Raw genomic sequence first — 23,000 nt, 5'->3', positions numbered from 1 at the left:
TTAGGCTTTCCTCAGCAGTATCCCATGGCTCTGGCATATCTAACATCTTGGGGTATCCAAGGCAACTTCAACTTCACGCTTCTTGTTCCAATGTCTGGGAGTCCAGATTTCCTGGGCTCCTCCAAAGGGCTTGGGTCATTTCTCCAGCTTTGCCTTCTGTAGCACTCTAGGCTATGACTGACTCTACTCCACTGCTGCTGCTCCTCTTGGTAGTTATCCCATGGAACTGGCATCTCCAGTACTGCGGGGTCTTATGCTGCAACCAGGTGTCACCAATAGCCTCTCATAGGCTCTCTTCATGGTGCTAAGCCTTAACTTCTTTGCATGACCCCTTCGGTCCTGGGCCATCAAGTACAACGGAGGCTGCACCTTCACCAATGGCCTTTCCTGGATTCTCACAGTGCCAAGCCTCAGATCCATGCCTTCAAAACCATAGCACCTGTGTGATTCTTACACGTTGCCAAGTCCAGCTACAACATGAGGTATAAGCTATGAAGGCCAGAGAGTGGGATGTGGTTCGAATAGGAATGGTAAAGTGGAAATTTCTGGTTTGTTAGAAACTCACTTGTGTCATGTGATGTTTTTATGAAAGTGATGATCTTATGAGAGGGCATGTAATGTTTTGCTGAAAACAGACACTTGAGAGGATGTGTGGCGTTTAGAAAGAGTATAAATGAAACCCCATAAACAATGGGAGGGCACTCTTGCATTGCTACGCCGCTGTATAACATTTTCTTTGTTGGTCTTCACGCATAGAGAGAAACGTGCCAAGAACTTGTGGTATTCAGTCCACTTCCACTGTTGCATCGAGCTGCCACTACTATTTGTGTTTGGCGTTTGCTACTGGACCAGAATCCTGGTATCCTGACAGAGAAGAGTGGAATGGCCCCTAAGAACTCCTTCTAAACATGTCCACAATCCCCTTTTCCTACTAACCTCTTTCTTCCCTACCTCTAGTTGGTGGGCTGGAAGGGAGGTTGAAATGTTTAAGAACCCTACACAAAGTAGGCTTTGTAAAATCTAAGCCTACAGAATGGCCCCCATAGGCTCAATATTTGAATGTTTTGTCAATAGGGAGTGGAACTACTTGACAAGGATTAGGAGATCTGGCCTTGGAGTAGATGTGGCCTTCTTGAAGAAGAGTGTCACTGGGGGTGGGCTTTGAGGTTTCAAATGCTCAAGCTAGTCCTAGTGTCTCTCTCTGCTGTTTTCAGATAAAGATGTATAATTCTTAGCTACCATGTCTACCTGCATGCTACCATGCTCCAGGCCATAAAGATAATGGAATAAACCTCTGAAACTGTAAGTAAGCCCCAAATGCTTTCCTTTATAAGAGTTGCATTGGTCATGGTGTCTCTTTTCAGTAGTAGAACACTGGCCAAGATAAGTGCAAATTGTTGATTATTTTAATTTCTCTTACTAAATCTTAAAGACTTTGGTAGCAATTTAATTCTAAATACATTTAACTCAATTCAGTATGCAGACCAAAAGACTGAGGAATTCCACCCATGTCTTAGAAATTCCAGACAGCTAATGTTACCTTTGTCAGCATCAGGGCACATGTCATTACAAAAGCTAAAGATGCATCAGAGAGTGAGGTCTTAATGTCCTGAGGAAATCATCTTTAGTTATGAAGCAATCATCCAAGTGTCAGCTCAACAATGAACTGAGATCCCGTTTTATATGGTCATCAATTAGGAGTCAGGGGCTGTCTGACTGTGGTCAACTTATGGACTTCAGCTGAAAATAGCCAACAGGATTTGCTGGTGGATTAGGTATAAATATATGAAAGAGTAGAAAACTACATTAACAGAGAATGGAAGCCCTGGAAATGGAACTGGGGAAGGTGGTGCATCTGCTTGAGCTCCCTACAGTAGACAGCAGAGCAGACAGCAGACAGCAGACAGCAGCAGGCAGACGACAATAGACAGCAGACAGCAGACAGTAGACTTGATATCTGCTGTGGAGGGGAGAAGTCAAGCTAAATAGAACCTGACACACAAGTTCTATTAAAGCCGTGAGACCACGAAGGGAATGGGACAGAGGAGAAACGAGTCCAGTGATCCTGAGTACAGCAAAGGAAATCTCCACAGAAGAGAACGAAAAGGGGGCAGTGGTGCAAAAGCACAGGCGAGCTTGTGTGACTTTTGTTGGTTTGTGTTTTGAGGTTTTGTTTTTTCAAAGACAGTTTCTCTGGGTAGCCCTGGCTGTCCAGGAACCTGCTCTGTTGCCCAGGCAGATCTCGAACTCGGTGAACCACCTGCCCCTGCCTCCCAGCTGCTGGGATTAAAAGCATGCACCACCACAGCCAGGCCAAATAAATTCTTTTTATAAAGAAAGAGAAAAGGGATGGGGGCATGCATAGATCTGGTAAGATGGAACTAAACCTGGGAAAATAAAGAAAAAGCCCAGGGAGTGTATTTCAAAATTCTAGAAGAGCAACTTTAGAAAGATTGTAGAGTATCCAATCAATACGAAATTTAATTCTATGTCTATATACCTGTAATGAGTAGTGAGAAACCAAGCTTTTTACTTACATAAATATCAAAAAAAATAAATAAAATCTGCATTGACATGCTTGAGCTTTTCAAAACTCCCACAGACTCTACTGACAAAAATCAGTGAACCTGCCCGGGACTTCTGCTGCTCCTCCCACGAGAGAGGAACTGTTCTCTCACCCTCACTATAGGAAAGCTGCTAGTAAAAAGATCCCTCACCGCAGCTCCCTACCTCGTAAGCAGACAGGCAGTGGCCGAGCTCCTCCTCCAAAAGCAGGCTGCTTGCTCTAAGGCTATTCTCTGAGCTCATGCTAACTGCTCCTTAATCACAAACCGGTACAAACGAACTGTTTTCTTTCTACGATTGACATTCCATTTCTTGTGATACTGGAAATGTGGGTCTGTGATACTGTAAAACTTGCCATTCTTAAGACCCAATAAATGCTAACACTTGACGATATGAATAGAAGCAGACTGGCATGGAGTTGATGTTTGTTTAAAATTATTAAAACATGGTGCCCCCAGGAATCTGGCCACCATTTACTACTAAGCGGTTGTGGGGCAAGTGGATCGTGCCACCAGACAGAAGAACTGGTGTGGTTGAGCAGGCTCAAACCCCAGGGAATCTCAGAATTGAGAATAGCAGGTGTGGAGCCAGCTCCCTGCCAAACTACCTGATCTGGGACACATACGACACTCAGCTGAGATGACCGTGACAATCGGCCACATAACATAAAAAACCTGAAGCTCTCCGTGCTAATAAAGTATCTTGATAGGCCCCGGTATTTAGCCAATGAGCTTCCCTTCCTGGGCATTCCTTCTTGCAAAGGGTAGTTAATCCTTGGTTCACCCTGAGTAAGCTGTATGGATTCACATCTATCATTGAATAAAGCAGTTTAAACAAGCAATGACGTCTCCTTCATCGAGTATTGTCCCAGGGGGAGGCCCTAGTCGTAAAGAGCTGGACCTAAATCTCCCTGAGAAGGCTGGGGAAGCCGTCTCTCTTCCAGCCCCTCTATTCCCTCCCTCCTCTCTCACTCAGAACCAAACCAGATTCTGTCCCCCTGCAGGGCTGTGCCATCCCCTTCTTGCCTGGCACATAGACACCTTCAGGGCAAACATGGACCCGAGGACCCCTATTCCCATTCTCAGCAGTACCCCCGCAGCATCTGGGTACACAGGAGACCCGGAACCACAGCATTCATCTCAGACTCCTCTGTTCCTCACCCTGGGAAACACGGACTGAAACCTCGATTCCAGACTGTGTTCTGCCTCCTCCTCCGTGCTACCCCGGCAACAAGGCAGACACACAGCCCGGAAAGGCGCACAGTCCAGAGAGCTCAATGTGCAACATACACTATCTGTAGGTCTGGAAAATGCTGACGCCTTTCATGAAGACTTGTGGGGACACTATTCACACACAAAGAGCTGCAAAAGCACTAGGCTCCACATCTTCACTTCTTAGGACTTAAGACAACCTGCCCTCTAGTCACAGAGGGTAAGTTTACAGAAGTGGGTTCGCATCGACTTTAGTCATAGCCCTTCTCAACAAAAAAGGATTTGGAGATTTTGGGTTTGTTAAAGGAAAAAATTATGGCTAAGGAAGATCATCAAACTGGCAGCAGCAAGTGCCTCCATCTGCTGAGCCTCCCCGCCTGACAAAGCTCTCAAAGCAGTCAACAGACACCCAAACTCAACTTGAAATCATCTCATGGAGTGAACAGGTGATAGGCCCACCATGAACTTCACCCCGCTTGCTTCTCTGGTTGCTGTTTCTGGTTACGAGGTGCTGCTGTGGACCCTGACTGAGAGTGTTGCTTACGGCATGCAAGGCTTAATTATGTAATACTGACTACATTCAAGAGGCTTGCTTTCCAGAGCTTTAAATTTAGACTGTGAGTCTGTATTCGGAGAAAACCTTCACCACAGGTGCTTCTACACACAACCTCTTGCCTTCCTGCTCAGATCTCCAAAAGGGTTTAATGTATTACAAGTCTATTGTATAGCATTTGACCAGTAATGGCTTCTCTCAGTAAGTGCACTAAATATCCCACAAACTTTTTTTTTTTCCTTTCCAATTTTTGAGACAGTCTGGCTTTAAATTCACAGAAATCTACCTGTCTCTGCCTGTTGATTGCTGAAATTAAAGGCAGGTGCCACCATGCTTGGCTACACTTTTTTTTTTTTTTAAATAAATGGCACAATATTATAGTCCTCTGGGGCAGGGGCTCAAATGTAAAAACATAAAACTATTGTTAAAAACTGAATTCCTAAAAACCACCATGTTTTTCAAATAATAAGTTTTAAGAAATAAAGGTATGTCCAGTTATTAAGCTGTCTACTCCTCTTTCATAAGACCTGTAAGGTCCAGGAGCTATAGTTTAGAGGTAGAATGTTTGCCTAAGCAGCATGAAGCCTTTAACATAGGGTATGCCAGGGCAATAAAAGAACCAATAGCTTGCAATTGAAATAAATATTATGGAAAATCAATGCCTAGGGCCAGGGAGATGGCCAAGTGGGTAAAGGCAGATGCTGCCAAGCCTGAAGACCAGCTCAATCCCTGACCCAAGGTGCAAGGAGAGAACCCACTCTCTCCCAAGTTGACCCCTCGCCTCCATGTGTTTATTAGCATATGCACACAGCTCACAACATAAATGTAATTTTAATTTTTATTAGTTAACACAGCATGCAAAACTCTAAAACATATATTTGACATCCTATCAGGTAACCTTATCCCTAGAAATTCATAATACTGAAGATAATATTTTATAAAAATGCATATTGTGTATCATTATGTATTATGTAACAAAACAACACTGATACTTTATCGAACTATCAACAAATTGAAAAATATATTTTAAGCCAGGTTTACTGGCACATGCCTTTAATTCCAGCACTCAGGAGGCAGAGACAGGCAGATCTCCGTGAGTTTGAGGCCAGCCTGCTCTACACAATGACAGGACAGCTTGAGCTACACACACACACACACACACACACACACACATTTTGTGTGTTTATCTATTTGTGGGTAGTGTGGTAGGGACTTTCCATGAGCCAGGCAGATACCCTACCAGGTTTTAAGCCTCACTTAATTTTTTATAGCACATTTAAGTTAATTAAAAACTGAACAGAAAGTAAATGCTCCCATCCACACCCTCTCTTATCATCACCAGCCCTGGTTCTCTTATCACCACCTTACACTGGTGCAGCACATCTGCTATAACTGAAGAAGCAGTGTTAGTACGCCAGGAGTAAATAAAGCCCAGGCCTCTTCCCTTTAGGGCTTGTTCTTTATGCTACGGTTCTCTGTGCACTGATCCATCATGGGGTCATGCGCCCCCGTTATAGTCTCACTGACCTGAAACCCTCTGCTGTAGGTGATCCTTACATCCTTGCTCATCCCACCTATCTTTGTAATAGCTCTATAGGCTTGCATTTCCATATCATATCATATCATACCGGATCATATCATACATGATCCATAAAATACACAGCCTTTTCAGACTGGTTTCCTGTTCTTAGCAATATGCACGGAGGGTTCTTTCATGCATGGGTCTTCATGGCTTGATGACATATTTCCTTGGATTCTATTGCTTTGTTCTTACAACCCAGAGGACACAACCCGGGGCCTTGCCCATGCCCACAGCTAGCACTGAGCTATATAACTTGTTTCTAAGTGTCACCAGATATGAATATTTCATGCATGGCATTTGTTAATACCACAGTTCATTTTTCCATTCAGCTACTTAAAAACTGTGCTATCTTGTTTGTTTTAAGTTTGGACAATTATGAATAAAAGTACTACAGACATGAGTGTATGGCTTGCTTTGTTTTATTTTTATGTGAACACAAGTTTTCCATCATCTGGGTCAATACTAGGGCACAACTGCTGTATCCTACAGTCAGACTACATTAACTTCATAAGAAACTGCAGCAGTGTCTTCCAAAGTAGCCACACCATTCTCGGGTGCGGCTGGCATTATCGGTCTTGACTTCTCACTAAGCTGCAGTGCACGGTAGACCGCAGTTTGAGTTGGCACAGAGCCTCCTGTCACAACTCATTTACCATATGCCTACCTTCTCTAGTCTGGGCTTTCTCTTCAGACCTCCAGTCCACTTTAATTGGGGTGTCTTCTCTGTACCCTTCACTTTTTAGCCCCGCTCCCACCCTCCAGCTATGTAGCTCAGGCTGGCCTTGAACTGAAGGTCTTCCTGCTTTAGCCTCCCAAGCTCAGGACTACAGGCTAATGGCTACACACAGCTTGGGTAGTTTTAAAGTTCTAGGCATAGCTTTAATTGTGGTCCTTCATCGGGTTGGGAGAAGGCATTCCGAAACACCTACCTGTGCTATCACTGTCTGAACAGTGTCTTTCACAGAGGAGAGCTTTTTAATTTGAATGCAACCCAGTTTGCCAATCATCTGCTCGTGGCTCTACCTAACCCTGCCTTGCTGTGTACCCAGGGGCAGGCAGGTTTATTTTTAATGACCAAAAACTTTTACCTCAGCAGTCAGCTGCAGATATGAGAACCTGACTTTAAAAATAACATTATTTTTAAAGCAAATATCACAAATTCAACCACTTTCCTAGGACTTAAATTAAAAAATAAAAAGGTAAAGTTCACAGCCTCCTCAGCTATAGTTTTCAAAATGACATTAAAACAGATTAATGAATGTGCCTTCACTTCACATTTTTCTACAGTGAAATTATAAAGACTAGAATCTTCCATTGTCCTAGATAGCTTTTACTGTCAACTTGACACAGCAAAGAGACATCTGAGAAGGGAGTCTCAATTGAGGGACTGGCCTGCTGTGGGCATGTCTCTAGGGGATTGGTGGAGGAGGACCTAGCCCTGGTAGGCAGTATCATTCCCTGCAGGCTACCCTGCATCCTGAGCTGTGTAAAAAAACTAAGCACAGGTGTCTGAGGCAGCCAGCACATAGTGTCCCTCTGTGCTTTCTGGGTTAAGACTTGCTACAGTTCCACCCTGACTCCCCGAAGTGATTCACTGTGACCTGAAAATTCGAGCCAACTAAACCCTTCTCTGAGGTGCTTTTGGTCTGTGTTTTATCTCAGCACCAGAAAGAAAACCAGGGCACAGGGAAACTAGTGTCCAAACACTCTGGTGCCCACCACGCTTGCGTTTCTCTTTTAAAATGTAAAAGAAAAAAAGTCACTTTTAAAATGTAAACTTTTTACCATTTAAATTCTTATTACTCATCAAATTTTATACGAGATGTGTGTATGTGTGTGTGTGTGTTTGTATAGTTATGCCAAACATGAATAATACACGTAAATGAAAAAAATGTCTTCTATATGAGATTTTATGCACAAATTATTAAGACAACTCTGCCCTGGAAGTTGTAAGAGCTCCTTTTGTATTAGCTTCAGAAGCTGTAGCACACTAAGGCCCAGGAGCCAGCTACACACTGCTCCTTCTAGCTTGCTGAGTTTGGATTAAAATGTTTTTCCAAGTGAGCTCTAACAATACACTTTCAAGAATTCATACCAAGAACTCAAAGGTTTATAGCAAGTTTTTCTCACTACTTTAAAGAAAATACATACCTTTGTGTCACTGTTCTTCATTTCAACTGCCTAACATTTTGGTACTTACTGTAATCATTTATTTAAAAACCATTTGTTGAAGAAGGGCACAGAGCTGAATGTGCAGTATTCTCATAATGAGATAAAACAGTTGAACACTGAAATGTTACTGGCTTTCATCAGGTAGAAGACCAAAATTTGCTGCTTCTTGTTGATCTACTTTATAAGTTTTATTCAATTGATAAATTATATTTTTGCAATTAAGTTTTAAGAAAAAGATAAAAGGTACCAACTACGGTTTACTTCCTGATCTTTAAGGAACACTGAGTAAATTTTCACAGCTTGATCTGGCAACAGTGACATACAATAACAGACACAACAAACACCTTGCCCTTGCCCAGTGCAGTGGACTGTTTATCACTGACAGTCCTGCAAACTTCCCTTCACACTGTTCACAATCCTGAGGCCTCAACGACATAAAGCCAGCTGTGGTGGCTCCTGCCTCTTAGAGAAAAGTATCTCCTAAAACTAACTTCTTAATCCCAATCTTTCACCCCTTTTATTTTAAAACTGTTAAACCAAATTTGAATTTTAGGTATACAGAAGTATAATAAAATAATATACATAAATAATATAATATTTATTATATAATATAATAAAATTTATTGTTTATCATATAATATAATAATTTAATAATTTATTATACAATATAATAATTTATTATAGACTATAATAAAATTCAAGGTCCGTTAGGTACTAGAACACTGTTCTGGAGACTATTCAGGAAAAAAGAAAACTTACAATGCAAGACCAAAATCACTCAGACTCATGAACTGCTAAAGCAAAAAGTTGCTTATTGGAAAACAGGAAAGAGAAGCCAGCCAGTCCTGCTGCAGAGCTGACTGAGGATAAAATGTAGAACTGGCTACAGAGCTTAGCGGACAAGACCTAGGAGGACACAGAAGACACATGGGGGCCGGCTGCACACTGGTCTTTGCCCTGCTCCTTCTTTTCTACTTCCAAGCCACATAAAGGACACGCGCCTGAAGTGACAGGACTTCAGGAGCGGGCGGGCAGGCAGGCGGCCGGTGGCTGGGCTCAGCTATGAGATCGTACAGAGCAGCAGTGGAGTCCCTCTTCACTGTGTACTGAGAAGAGGTGGTCCAACAGCTTCAAGCTGTGTTAGGGAACACACATCACTCTCCAGGGATACAGTGGGGTTCTTTCCTTCAGCAACTATTTTCCACAGTAACACTAGTAAGGCAGGGCTTGAATTTACCCCCACCCCAGCACCATCGCTTCATCCAACCTCCAGCACAAACCCGTTACTACCTGCTGATTTACTTACAGAGAAAATGGGTAAGCCAAGCCCCAGTATGGCGAGTATACGGGACGGGATGGTACTGTCATGGTACGGGTACTTCACGCTGTTGTCAGTACAGAAAAAGCCCCTCTGAAATGGATATACTTTGCCCAATTTTAAAATAGTCATAGGCATGGCAGCTGTTGGGGAAGGGAAAAAACACATATGATTACATTCAATTCACTTCTTCAGGAAGGAGAGGGCATGGGATATAAAGCTTAACTAAGTTCAGGTCTTTCTGGAGAAGGACTGATATTCTCAGACACCCAGCAAAAGGGCTAATCACATTATGTGGAGCCTGTGCATTCAAAAATCGATTCTCTCGCTTGCACTGACTTCTGATCTCAGGTACAATCAGAAAAGAAGCCACCAGGGAAAAGAACAAAATTGGTCCATGGAAAAATAAATCTGAGAATATAGGCAAGTTATTTATGTTACATTCTGTAATTAATTCCCATTTAACAGCTTAATACCTTAAATATGTATAAGGAGAAAGACAAACTAACATAAATCTAATAATAGCACCATAATATCTGAAGGACAAAGAAGTAAAAATCTAGTTCACATTGAATGAAGTTCAGTATATGGAAAAACCTTTACAGAGATTTGATAAGAAAAGCAGAATGGCCGGGCGTGGTGGCGCATGCCTTTGTTCCCAGCACTCAGGAGGCAGAGGCAGGAGGATTTCTGAGTTCCAGGACAGTCAGGGCTACACAGAGAAACCCTGTCTCAAAAAAAAAAAAAAAAACCAAAAAGAAAGAAAAGCAGAATGGAGCATGCCCTTGTTCTTCAAGACAAAAAGAAAATTGTCTTTATTAGTCTTGGCAGGGCTCCAAAACTCCTCAAACACAGCACAGCATTAAACTTTAATATGCCTGAGCCTCCAAGTAGCTAGGTCTACAGGCACATGCCATGCCACCTGGCTGGCCATTTCTAAATCTGTTCAAATTTACACTGATTCAGGCTTTGCTTCATACAATTCAAACGCTGAGGCATCTGCTCGCTCATCATATACTCAAGACTAGGTAAGGCAGGTACTGAAGACTAAGTTGTACAAAACTCGTTTAAGATCTAGGCTACATTGTGTAAAAACAGAATGTCCACTTGAGAGATTGTTTACAAAGAAATACCAACACAGACTTTTCAGGGAAGAGAAACGAAGGTTCTGTACCTGGACTGTGATATAGTAATTCTATTAACCATTATCAGTACAAACACATCCAAAGGAGAATGAAGGCAGAGGCACACCATGAAATCAGAAACAGGATTCTTAAAAGGACCAATAGAAGTTCGGAGATGAACACAAACTGAGGTAATCCGAAAAGAGCACTAAAGAAGAAGCAGCAGACAGGCGAGGCACAGGCACAGGCACGAGCATTGGCAACACCAGAACTGCAGCAGCAAAGGAGGGGGACTGAGCAAGGGGCCCGTCCATCCATCACAAGACCCTCCCCACACTGCATGCCCACGCATGCCGAGCACTGGAGGACGCAGAGAGCTCAATCCTTATTTCTCTGCGCCACACGGGCCTGGAACCCCCACTGTTCCCAGCAGTTGCTACTCATGTTTAAAGAAATGAAGATCATCAGGCAGCCAGGATTCTAACACCGGCTCCTCCTTCTGTCCAGGAGAGCTGAGGGTAGTAAAAGAAGCGCAGTGATAGGGACAGGCTGGGGCAGTGGATCTGTCCATTTTTAAAAAAATGCTTCTTCAGTTAAAATAAATACATCCGTTCATAACGAGACCTCAGAGAACATCTTTGCCGCTAATTATCTCCGCATTCTGTAAGTTTCAGGTTTTAATGATTGCATGAGGGCTTCAAGTTGTTCTTACTAAAGGATTCTGGGTTACATTAGCCTAAAAAGAATTTATCTTGTAGGACATAAAAATCTTCTTTCGGTCAAAGTCAGTAACACAGTAAACTAAGAATTTTAGAAATTAACACTCAAAACACTGAGCAAGGAGGAGGACATATTTAATACAACTCTGAAATAATTCAGGCACTGAGTGACAGTGTCAGCTATGAGAAGAGAAAAGGATGCCAGGGATGTGTTTCGAAGGCTGCTCACACTTGCAGAGGCAGACCTATCAGTAACACTGCAGAGTCTGGAGCCCAGAGATGGTCCTATGATAGAATCATGAAGTTAGAAGGAGGTACTAGCTCAGTTGTTCAGAGGATTGCCTTGGGGGTCATGTGTCACTTCCTAATGGGTGTCACTGCCTTGTCTTCCACTCCCCATCTAGCCCTGAAGACCCCAACCACATGGAACTGCTGTGTTTTTGAAATCCTGTGAGTGGCCCTGTATTCTCAGCCTGCCTCTCCCCTCCTCCCCATTCCCTTACCTGTCCCATGGCACTGTGAACAACTACCCCGCTTTGTACACATCTTTCAGTAACTCTAAAAGCAGGTACCTGCTAGTACTGTTCACTTTGTACTAGGTACACAGTTGGAGCTGAATAAAACCTTATTAAAGAGCTAAGTAAATAAAATTCAGGATACAGATGTGTAAGCATTTGTAATTATAACTTAGGATAAAACAGTTCTCAAAGAAAGCATAAAGTCAAGAATAACAGAGCAAATAGCCAAGAACTAACAGTCCTCATAAAACCATGAAGAGAGACGAGAAAGGGGGAAAAATAGCTTACTATGCTCTAGAGGGCAGGGGCTTGTCTATCTTGTTCAGCAGCCTACGCTATGCATTCTCTGGAAAAATGAATGAACACTAGAAAAGGACAACACTAAGATACAAAAGCCACGCCTCAGGTGCCTCACAGCTAGCTCGCTCTCCAGGTGAACACAGGATGCCGAACGCCCACACTGAAGAGAGAGAAAACTCGGAGAAGACCATGAGCTCTGAGGGAAAGTCGTCCACGCAACAAGGCTCCTTTCTCACAGTTCGTTATATTCGTTACAGCGTCATGAATCTACATGATGGACTTCAGTCCTTCTCATCGCTCCCTCCCTCAGAAACCCTTCTTTCAACATCTTTCCCTCCTACCTCCGTGTCTGTTGTGAGAGCTGTCATTATCTAAACATCCTTTCTTCAAGTTATATTACAATGGCTTCCCCTACTGTTACATGTTAGAGGGAGAAGGAGAAGGAGAAAAAAAAAAAACGGGAAAGGGACCGAGATTCATCAATCCCTCTATTTGTACGTGGTGGTATATGCGCCAATCCCCAGAATTTAGGGAACTGAAGCAGAAGACCCGTGAGTTCAAGGCAACCATGGCTACACAATAAGATCCTACCTCAAAAATAAATATTCTTGCTAGGTGTAGTGGAATCCCAGACACTGGAGACAGAGGAGAAGGATCTCTGTAAAGCCAATGCAGCCTAGCCTGGTCTATGTAGTAAGTTCCAGGCCAGCCAAGATGACACAGAGAACTGTCTCACAATATAATTTTTAAAAATCCTTTATTTGTTACAGAGATTATTTTTAATGGTAATATCCTAAGGGATTGATGGAGACCTGCATATTCAAATTAGTGTTACAGGAAGAGTTTTCTCTAAAAAGACTAACATTCTTTCCTTACTATCTAAAGGATAAATATATATATATATATATATATATATATATATATATATAAAACATAAAAATATATGCTATTTAATTTTTTAAATTATCTATTTTATGTGTATGGGTATTTTGCCTGCATGTACACATGTGCACCATGTATGTGCCTCTCTCTGTGCTCTGTCCTCTGGCTCCTGCCCGTGCCAGTCGCTTCATCCCTGTGCTTTTGATTTCATGTATTTCTTCTAAGACATGTTGAAGAAGATAAGTGACCACCTAGGATCATGAGAGTGTGTGTTTGCTCCCTATGTTTCCTCTAGTTGAATGATCTTCTGTTTCATATAAACATAAAATTTTAAAAGTACATTTTTTTTTAAGCATGAGAGCTAGGTGTGGTAGCAGGCTTGTGACCCTGGCACTAGGATGGAGATATGAGATCAGTAGGAAACGGATGCCATGCTGGGACACATAGTGAATTTAAAGCCATCCTGTGCTATAGGACACCCTGTTCTCAAAAAAACAATCAAACAAAAACATACAGAACTCCCTGCTGAAAAGAACACAATAAAAGCACCTAGAAGCTATCAGGCTGACTATAGTGACTTTGATTCTCACTTCATTTGTTCAAAAGTTTCAGCATAAGACGTAAGGTGTTATGCTAAGCCTCGGGGAACGAAAGGTGCAGGCGAAGCCTCCTCAGGCTGTTAGCAGCAAATCTGGCAGGAACTGGCCGCAGAACAACTGGCACACTCTTCTCCTGCTGTGTTTTCCATCATCTAAACCCCTGTAGATGCCAATAGGCAAGGTCAGCCTCATGATTCGGAGGACAGGTGTGGTGCAGTGATGGAGATCAAATCTCCGGAAAAAGTGCAAGTTTCCCAATTCTAGAGGCAGAAGCTGAGGGCAGTCAGAAACGTGTGGGAAACAGTATCTGAGCACGAGAGAAAGAGGACTACCGATGGAGTCTCTATTACTACCTCTTACAAATTCTGGACTTTATTTAGTGGGTAAGAGCACTATCCAGTTTACGCTTTAATGGAGACTGAGAACTCTTAGAAGAGCTACATAAAGGGAAAAGCAACATGGAGGCAGAATAGAGGGAAAGGTGAGAGGCAAGAAATACTCATGGACAGGAAAGAGAGTGGGAACCAGAAATAAAGGCATAAGCATGGGAAGAGGAAAAAGGGAGACCTGTGGATGTCCCCGCACACAGACATGGATCTCACTACACATGCCTTCAGTGTTGTGTCATCTACTCTCCTCCCAATCCTGAGTATACCGCCATCTAATAATCATCTCTACCAACCCTGAGTATACCGCCATCTAATAATCATCTCTACCAACCCTGAGTATACCGCCATCTAATAATAATCTCTCTGCTAACCCTGAGTATACCGCCATCTAATAATAATCTCTCTGCTAACCCTGAGTATACCGCCATCTAATAATCATCTCTCTACCAACCCTGAGTATACCACCATCTAATAATAATCTCTCTACCAACTCTGAGTATACCACCATCTAATAATAATCTCTCTACCAAGCCTGAATATACTGTCATCTAATAATAATCTCTCTAACAAGCCTGAGTATACTGTCATCTAATAATAATCTCTCTAACAAGCCTGAGTATACTGCCATCTAATAATAATCTCTCTACCAAGCCTGAGTATACNCCTGAGTATACTGTCATCTAATAATAATCTCTCTAACAAGCCTGAGTATACTGCCATCTAATAATAATCTCTCTACCAAGCCTGAGTATACTGCCATCTAATAATCTCTTCTTAGTTTTACTCATGGTCAGCACTTCAAGGAATACTGGTGGAATGAACAAGCAAGCAACAACCTCTGAAACCCATAATTATCTTGTGTAACAACAAAAGCATATCTTGAAAAGGTTTACATAAATTTCCTTGCTTAAAGGTGCAAGCTCAAACAAATCAAAACAAAGAAACAAGAAAACCCAGCAAGCAATCTGAAGCTCACGAATAGGCTGGAGGTGTGGGACTCAGGGTCAGAGCGCTTGCTGAACATACATGAAGCCTTGGTTTAATTTCTAGCAACAACGCACACACATGTGTGTGTACATGCACAGCCACACGCACAGGACAGGGGAACACTTTCAACTCCAATCACGATTCTTTCTCAAGCTTGTTTTTCCACTGACAACACAAACGGCTAATGAAGAAGAGCAAACTGGACAGAGCTGTATTAATTACTAAGGCGAACATCATTTACAAGTCTCTAGAATCCTGAAGTCAACTTCTGTGTGTCCAGGACCACCTGTAAACAAAGTTTCAGCTGTGGCTACTATGGAACCACTGCTCTCCCAAGGGCCCTCACCCGCTCCTCAGTGAAAACAAAGTCAGGGACCCAACTGCCTCTTCTTAACTGACTCGATAAAACAGAATTCTACGCCATCTTGCAGGCACACAAAAAAGATCTGACCTACAAATGAGATGCTAAAGACCTAACAGGGAAACTTTCCAGATTCAACTCCTGTGTTCTTCAGAGCTATAAGACATTGTTTTTGATACATAATGTACGATACATTTTATGATAGGTATATGATCACACTTATGCATTCCACCCCATCCATGAAATTTCCAATCAGCATTCACTCCACACAGCTTCAAAGTTAGCCAGATAACTACATTTCTATACCTTTGTTCTAAGACTCTGAAAGTATCACATAGTATAGCTTTGGAGTACATAAAATTCTATATACTGTGAATAAAAAGTATAAGTCTTTTTGTGGCCACTTCTTGAAGCAAAAATATATTTTGGGTTTTTAAAATTAATTTAGTTATAACGTGTATAAGTGTTTTGCCTGCAGGTATGTTATGTGCACCACATGCATGCCTGCAGAGGTCAGAAGAGGGCATCGGATCCCCGGGAACTGGAGTTACAGATGGTTGGGAGCCACCATGTGGTTTCTGGGAATTAAAGCCAATACTTTGTAAGAGCACCAGGTACTATTAACCACTGAGCCATCTCGCTAGACTCTGAAGTACAAACATGTTTAAAAGAAAGATTTGTTTCACACGGAAAAGATTTATAGCACAGTTGTCTGTGGATATTTACTGAGTCTCACCAAACAAATCAAACAACTGGATCATGTTACATGGTCCTGCTCATGTATTCCAAGAGAAATCTTATTGAACGACCACTATAGGCCATTAACCATACTAATGCTCAGACACCGTTAGCACGTTTCACCTGCATAATTAAATTTCCTACCGCAGAATCTGTAAAAGTTAAAAGTAAAAACTTAATCCGTACGGATCAGATACAAAGAAATGTATTTGTTACATTTAGCAAAATTCTCTAAAATTCATATAATTTTACTAGTATAAAACAAAGGTGTTTGTTTTTAAATACACATGGGAAAGTCTGGAAAAATATAATCAACTTTTTCCCTTTTTTAAATTAAATTATTTTATTTATTTATATTCCAAATGTTGCCTTCCTCCTAGTCCCTATGCCCCTCCCCTTTGCCTCTGAGAGGGTGCTCACTCACCCCTTCGTCACCCCTGCCCCCAGGATTGCCCAATCCCTAGGGCATCAAGTCTCTATAGGATTAGAAGCATCCTCTCCCACTGAGGCCAGACCAGGCAGTCCTCTGCTACATTATAATCAACTTTTAAGTTGGTATCTTCGGAGGCAGAACACAATTAGGTAGAAGGCATTTCCTGCTGTACACACCTTCTGCATACACCTTCAGGTTTAGTTATTTTCTAAAAAAAAGAATAAGACCACATTCGAGTTTTCTAAATGCTTCACCACAATACTTTGTTTCCTAAAATTATGCTTATAACTTACCTAGTTATACTATCCCTCTTTCCTGTAATTATACATATAGCTCTCCTGAAAAAGCCCTACCTGTAACAAGAAATCGTTTAACACCATCTGTCTTCATAGTCTGTTTAAAATCGAGAACAATGAAGTAAGCAGCAAGGACAGACTGCTAGGCTTGAACGGCGCCTCCGACAAGATTTACACTGAATGCTTGCCTCTTGGGCACTGGTTCTCAACCTTCCTAATGTTAGACCCCTAATATGGCTCTTCATGCTGTTGTGACTTTCAACCTTAAAATGATCTCATTGCTACTTCTTAACTGTATTTCTGCTACTGTTATGAACTGTAATGTAAACATGTAATAATATGCAGGACCCCTGTGAGACCATCATTTGACCCCCAATGGAGTCACGAAGTTCAAGTTGTTCTAGAGGTTTTCTCTCTTGCAACTTTTGAGATCTACTGCATAATTATAACTGTAATAACTGTGCCACCTAAAAATAATAAACCAGGGCTGGCAAGATGGCTCAGTGGTTAAGAGCGCCGACTGCTCTTCCAAAGGTCCCAAGTTCAAATCCCAGCAACCACATGGTGGCTCACAACCATCCGTAACGAAATCTGATGCCCTCTTCTGGAGTATCTGAGGACAGCTACAGTGTACTTACATATAATAAATAAATAAATCTTTTTAAAAAATAATAATAATAAACCAAGGATGAAATGCTAGCTTATCCAGAAGTAGAAATAGCCTGGAGGCTCAACAGGTTGGTAGAAGGGGTCACTTCTGTCAGCACTTCTCAAGCAGTCAACCTCACAGAGGTGCTCAGAAGGCATTCAGGATTGTACAGGGTGGTGCTATCTTATTAATTACAGCAAGAAGGAAGGAATGCTACGCTAGGGAGCCAGACCTAGCTGCACAGGCACAGGCTGAGGAAAGAAGAGCAAAGGTCAAGACCAGCCTGGGCTGAACAGCAAGACTGCCTCAAAGCAATCTGTCTTAGGCTGGGTTTCTATTCCTGCACAAACATCATGACCAAGAAGCAGTTGGAGAGGAAAGGGTTTACTCAGCTTACACTATCACATTGCTGTTCATCACCAAAGGAAGTCAGGACTGGAACTCAAGCAGGTCAGGAAGCAGGAGCTGATGCAGAGGCCATGGAGGGATGTTCCTTACTGGCTTGCTTCCCCTGGCTTGCTCAGCCTGCTCTCTTATAGAACCCAGGACTACCAGCCCAGGAATGGCATCACCTGCAATGGGCCTTTCCCCCCTTGATCACTAATTGAGAAAATGTACCACAGCTGGAGCTCATGGAGGCATTTCCTCACCTGAAGCTCCTTTCTCTGTGATAACTCCAGCTGTGTCAAGTTGACACACAAAACCAGCCAGTGCGCAATCACAAAATCTCTAAGTTACTGATCATTAATAAAATACATTAATATAAGCCATCTGTAGTTTAATGAGAACCAGAAGAAAGAACAGTTGAGGGCAGGGCTAGCCAAATGAACTTCTGAACAATCAAATGGTCACATTAGGTTAGTGAGCACTTTACACGTGGCTAGTGTGACTTAAGTATTGATGTTTAATTGTAACTAATTTATCTTTAATAATTATAATTAAAACTATTCCCATTTTCAGACATGAGGGGCATATCAGTTAATTAATTAATATAGTACTGGGCATCTCACACCACATTACTCACTGAGGATACAAAAGCATGTATATTGATGTGTTTGAGCTATGTGTATTGGTTCATGCCTGTAACCTGACACCCAGGAAAATGAAAACGAGGAATGCCAGGCCAGCTTGGGCTACAAGAACCTGGTTCAAAACAAACAAACACACAAACAAAATCTTACAATTAATTACATATTAACATAAGCCAGTTTCAAAAAGCTCAAAGCAAAAGAAATTAATTAAACAAGTATCGATGTAGTAACTCTTTTTAGGAGCCTAGAAAAATGAAAGAATACAAAGCAGAAAGTCCACAGACTGACAATGAGGTGTGTGAACATGTATAGGTGTGTGGTGGTGCTTTCACGGGTTTACGAGATGGCTGGTCGTGATTTAGCTTTTAAGACTGCAGGTCGGGGCGCGGGGTAGGAGACAGATGGGACAAAGCTAAAGCAAATTATTTAAAAAGTATTATCACTAATAATCTCTCTAAGTTACACAGCATCAGAAACTCAGACACCCGCTCACTCTCCCGGGAGCCAGCTGTCGGGTGTGTAATGGGGCGGGCCAGCGGCATCCCAGGGAGGACGTGTGGCAGCAAGGAGGACAAGATCACACCCCACCTCACGCCCACTATCCTCTAAGGAAGGAGTCTGACCCCGGGGCATGGGTTTCCTGGAGGAATGACCTTTTCCCGTGACCCCTCTGCAGTGTATAACCCCATGAGCCTGAGCAGCTCTGTGCACACACACAAACCTAATTCTGTGCCATCCGTTAGTCTGCATATGGAGGTGACCCTGCTCTATGTGACCCTGGGGCAGCTCACTCTACCACACAGGCTAAGTGGCCATCTTGATGCCTAAGTACTGTACTGAAACAATGGAAGGGAACTGTAAAAACCGACAATATTAAACAGACAAGAAGTTGTTTTTAGAAAGTTCTATGCATCCCCACCTTAAGAAATGTTCTTTTGTGTGCCATTCAGTTTTGACAAATACAGTTTCTTACTTTCTTTGCAAACAGGTTACAGGATCTTTCCAGAGTCCCATAGAGCATCCTTCTACTGACCCACTGATATGTGCTACTTCTGACTGTGGGTGGAGGTCAGAGGAAAACCTCCAGGAGTTGATTTTCTCCTACTACATGGGTTCTGGGGCTCAAACTCAAGTCCTCAGACTTGGCTGCAGACACCTTTACCCACTGGACCATCTTGCCGGCCTTCAGCATGTATTGACCATGGAGAAGTTGGTGAAAGCTGTACTTCAGAACCAAGAGTTAGTTCAAGGTAGAGTTGGAAAGGGCAGGCATGAAGGGTCAGTGTGGCCGAGTAGTGGCTCAGCGTGACAGAGTAGCAGGCAAGGGGAAAGAACAGAGCAGCCTCAGCTCCACAGGCACCTGCCTTCTGGTCACTGCCTTCCTGAGAGCACCACCTCTCTGTGGTTGGCTTGATTCTGCTGTAAGAATTGACTCTGCACACCCTACCCCCTGCTTCTCTCTCACTAGAACAAAGGGAAAAAGCAAAGAAGGAAGAGTTTGTGTTTAAGTGACACTTACCAGAGAAGGATTGTTTGTTTGTTTGTTTGTTTGGGTTGTTGTTTGCTTGCTTTTGCATTCTATAGGTTTGAGTCAGTAGTTCCCAACAATGTCCTCAACTTTGGAGCATTTTCGCTCACTCACATACCTACATTCTTTTTAGGTATCCATCTAAACAGCTTGAAAAGGAAACCCAGTGGTGGGGCTGAACATGTGCTCTGTGGTAGATCATCCACCCACCCACAGGATCACAACAGCACAAAAGCAAAGCCAAAATTTTCCAAAGCTGTTACAGTAGGGTACTTTACTACGTACTCTCAGATTCGTGTGTGTGTGTGTGTGTGTGTTGAGGGAAGACGGGGTGGGGTGGGGGTAAGAGGGCTCACCTGTTTTTTTTCACAACTGCTGGTCACCTGCTGTCCCTTTCAGAAAAGCACATGACAGGCCAACTGGCCAAGAACACTCATTCCTTCCATTCCCTATGCTAACAGCTGTTTCTCTCTCTCTCTCTCTCTCTCTCTCTCTCTCTCTCTCTCTCTCTCTCTCTCTCTCTCTCTCTCTCTCTCTCTCTCTCTCTCTCTCTCTCCATGCTGTCTAAGGTCACAGAGTCAGTAGCAAATTTTCCATGTGGCTTTCTGGATGCAAGAGGCAGGGAAATGACTAAGTGATGTGTGATTATTTCTAGTTTCCCTTCTCTGGAACACTTATCAGGGCAATCTACTGAGATTTCTTTGGTACTTGGAACTATAATTTAATCATGTCAAAATCATTCTGTTTACAGAATTGGAATTGGAGTTGGGAATAATACAGACATATTTTGAAAGGAACAGCAAAATTGTACTAGAATGTGTGCACCATAAGTGGGCAGCTTATCAGAAATGCATTGTGCTGACTCAGCAGGCTACACACACCATATAACTCTGTTTATATGAATTATATAACATTATACGATGGAGACCAGCTCAGTGGCTACCAGAACTGGAGGGCGGTGGGGGAAGTGTGAAAGAATAACAAACCAGTGACTTATGGAAAAACTGACCAATTGTGCATCCTGACTCTGTAGCGACTACATGGCTAAATCCTACACTGCCTAAATACGGGCCTGGAGCGATGACGGGCACACACTGCTCTTGCAGAAGGCCTGGGCTTGGTTCCCAGTGCACACGTACATCCCCAGGGACTTGCCATGCCAGTTCCTGGGGATGTGATGCCCCTCTGGCCCTCCTTGGGCACTTGCACACACACACACAAACACACACATAAAAATAAAAATTAAAAAAATGTTTCATCTAAGTTCATATATGCCAAAAGAGAGAGATTTACATTGTGTAACAAAACACATCAACAGAAAAGGCACTGCCGTTTGCCTGAAGCCTCATCTCATCTCCATATCTGCTGCACTGTACAGCCCTACACACCTGGCAGAGGTCTGCTTGTCCTACAAGTGTCTATTCCAATGCTCCTGTAATCCTTGCTTCGGTGTAGCAGGTTGGAGTCCTGGATGATATGATTATAAAAAGAGAAAGAGAAAAGAACATAAGAATATGTTCTGGCGGGGTGCGGTAGAAGGGGGTGCCTCAGCGGGCTCATGCCAAGGCATCCCTTCCCCCTGGGGGACCAGACACATACAGGTATAGTACAGAATAGAGTTTATTTAGGGCATGGGGAGGGGAATTAAGAGAGTAGACGAGGCAGAGAAAGGCAGAGAGAAGGAGAAAGTAGAGAAGTAGAGGCTGGCCATGACCACGTGGAGAGAGGGGGAAGGGAATGGGGAGCAAGGGAGAGAAGCAGGAGTAAGAGAGGGAGGGAGAGGAGGGGGCAAGCAGCCCCTTTTATAGTGGGTCAGGCCTACCTGGCTATTGCCAGGTAACTGTGGGGAGGAGCATGCCTGGCTGTTAACAGGTAACTGTGGGGGAGGAGTCCAGACAGAATACCAAGACTATACAGGGTTGGGTAGTCAAGATATGCAGGCCTGCATTGGTTGGCTTCTGGCACATTCCCAGGAGCACATTTCTTTCCTAATTTCAGTTTCCTCACCTAGTAAATGACTAATGTTTACCTATCACCCAGAAATGTGATGGATGAAAGCCCTGGCGTATTACCATTTATCTTTAAAAAATGCTTTATTCCCTAATCTTTCTCTTCTGGTCTCTTGCAATAATATGCAAATCTATCTGAATGCTTAACTCAAGTAGTGGAATTGTCTGTCTAGATAAAATGCCTCTGTAAGCCTTGAATTCACAGAAGCTAGCAGACTCCCCGTCTCATAGTCAACACCGCCTAATCTGCTCTCCCGGTCTGATCTCCCGTTAATGGAGTTATCAAGATGGAGAGAAGTTGACAGAATAGACCAGAGTACACTGAGATACCAACGGTGACCCGAAGATTCCAAAGTTCCTTCAAGGATGTTATATGCAGCAGAAACTGCAGACAACCTAGGTATTCAAATGTGGGCCTGTGAGCTGGCTCAGCAGGTAAAGCCTGATGGGGAAGGCCTGAACCAACTCTCAAAAGCTAGTCCCTCACTCAGCCAGGGCAGTCACCATACACATGTACACACAAACGTGTGTTTAAAAATACACAAGGTTGGATGGCCTAGTTGGCCATCAATGGGAGGAGAAGCCCTTGGTATTGTGATCGAAGATCATATGCCCCAGTACAGGGAATGCTAGGGCCAGGAAGCGGGAGTGGGTGGGTTGAGGGGGGCGGGGTATAGGGAGCTTTGGGGATAGCATTTGAAATGTAAATGAAGAAAATATCTAATAAAAATGAAAAAAAATACACAAGGTTTCTAAATGAGAGAGAACATGACAAGTCAGATACAATGACAATCACAGAACCATTAAAATGTTAAAGACTAGCTGGGCTCCATGGCACACATTTATTTATCCTAGCACTCTGAAGACTGAGGCAGGAGGATTTCAAGTTTAAGCCAGCTTGGCCATACAGTAAGTTCTAGACTAGCCTATGCTACATAGGGAGACCCTGCCTCAAAATTTTAAAAGAAAAAGAAAAAGGCTGAGGCAGAACTGCTGTAGGAGGAGTTTGTAGTCAGGGTAGCCAGCGGAGTTAAAG

The 23,000-nt window shown here is 42.9% G+C and overlaps 1 protein-coding gene across 3 annotated transcripts in view; it reads right to left on the bottom strand.

Annotated features, from left to right (window-relative positions):
- The window catches only part of Plpp1 (phospholipid phosphatase 1), a 66,104-nt gene that overhangs the window by 22,608 nt on the left and 20,496 nt on the right, over positions 1-23,000 (bottom strand). For 2 of the 3 annotated variants that reach the window (XM_021179788.2, XM_021179790.2), the window contains exon 2: positions 9,390-9,544. The exons of the other annotated variant lie outside the window; for it this stretch is intronic. In XM_021179788.2, coding sequence (XP_021035447.1) covers positions 9,390-9,544 — 155 coding nt within the window. The remainder of the gene's footprint in view (positions 1-9,389; positions 9,545-23,000) is intronic. 3 annotated transcript variants of the gene reach the window in all.

The sequence above is a fragment of the Mus caroli genome, chromosome 13, assembly GCF_900094665.2.
Source record: "Mus caroli chromosome 13, CAROLI_EIJ_v1.1, whole genome shotgun sequence".
Lineage (NCBI taxonomy): Eukaryota > Metazoa > Chordata > Mammalia > Rodentia > Muridae > Mus > Mus caroli.
This window is presented reverse-complemented; position numbering and strand designations above follow the sequence as displayed.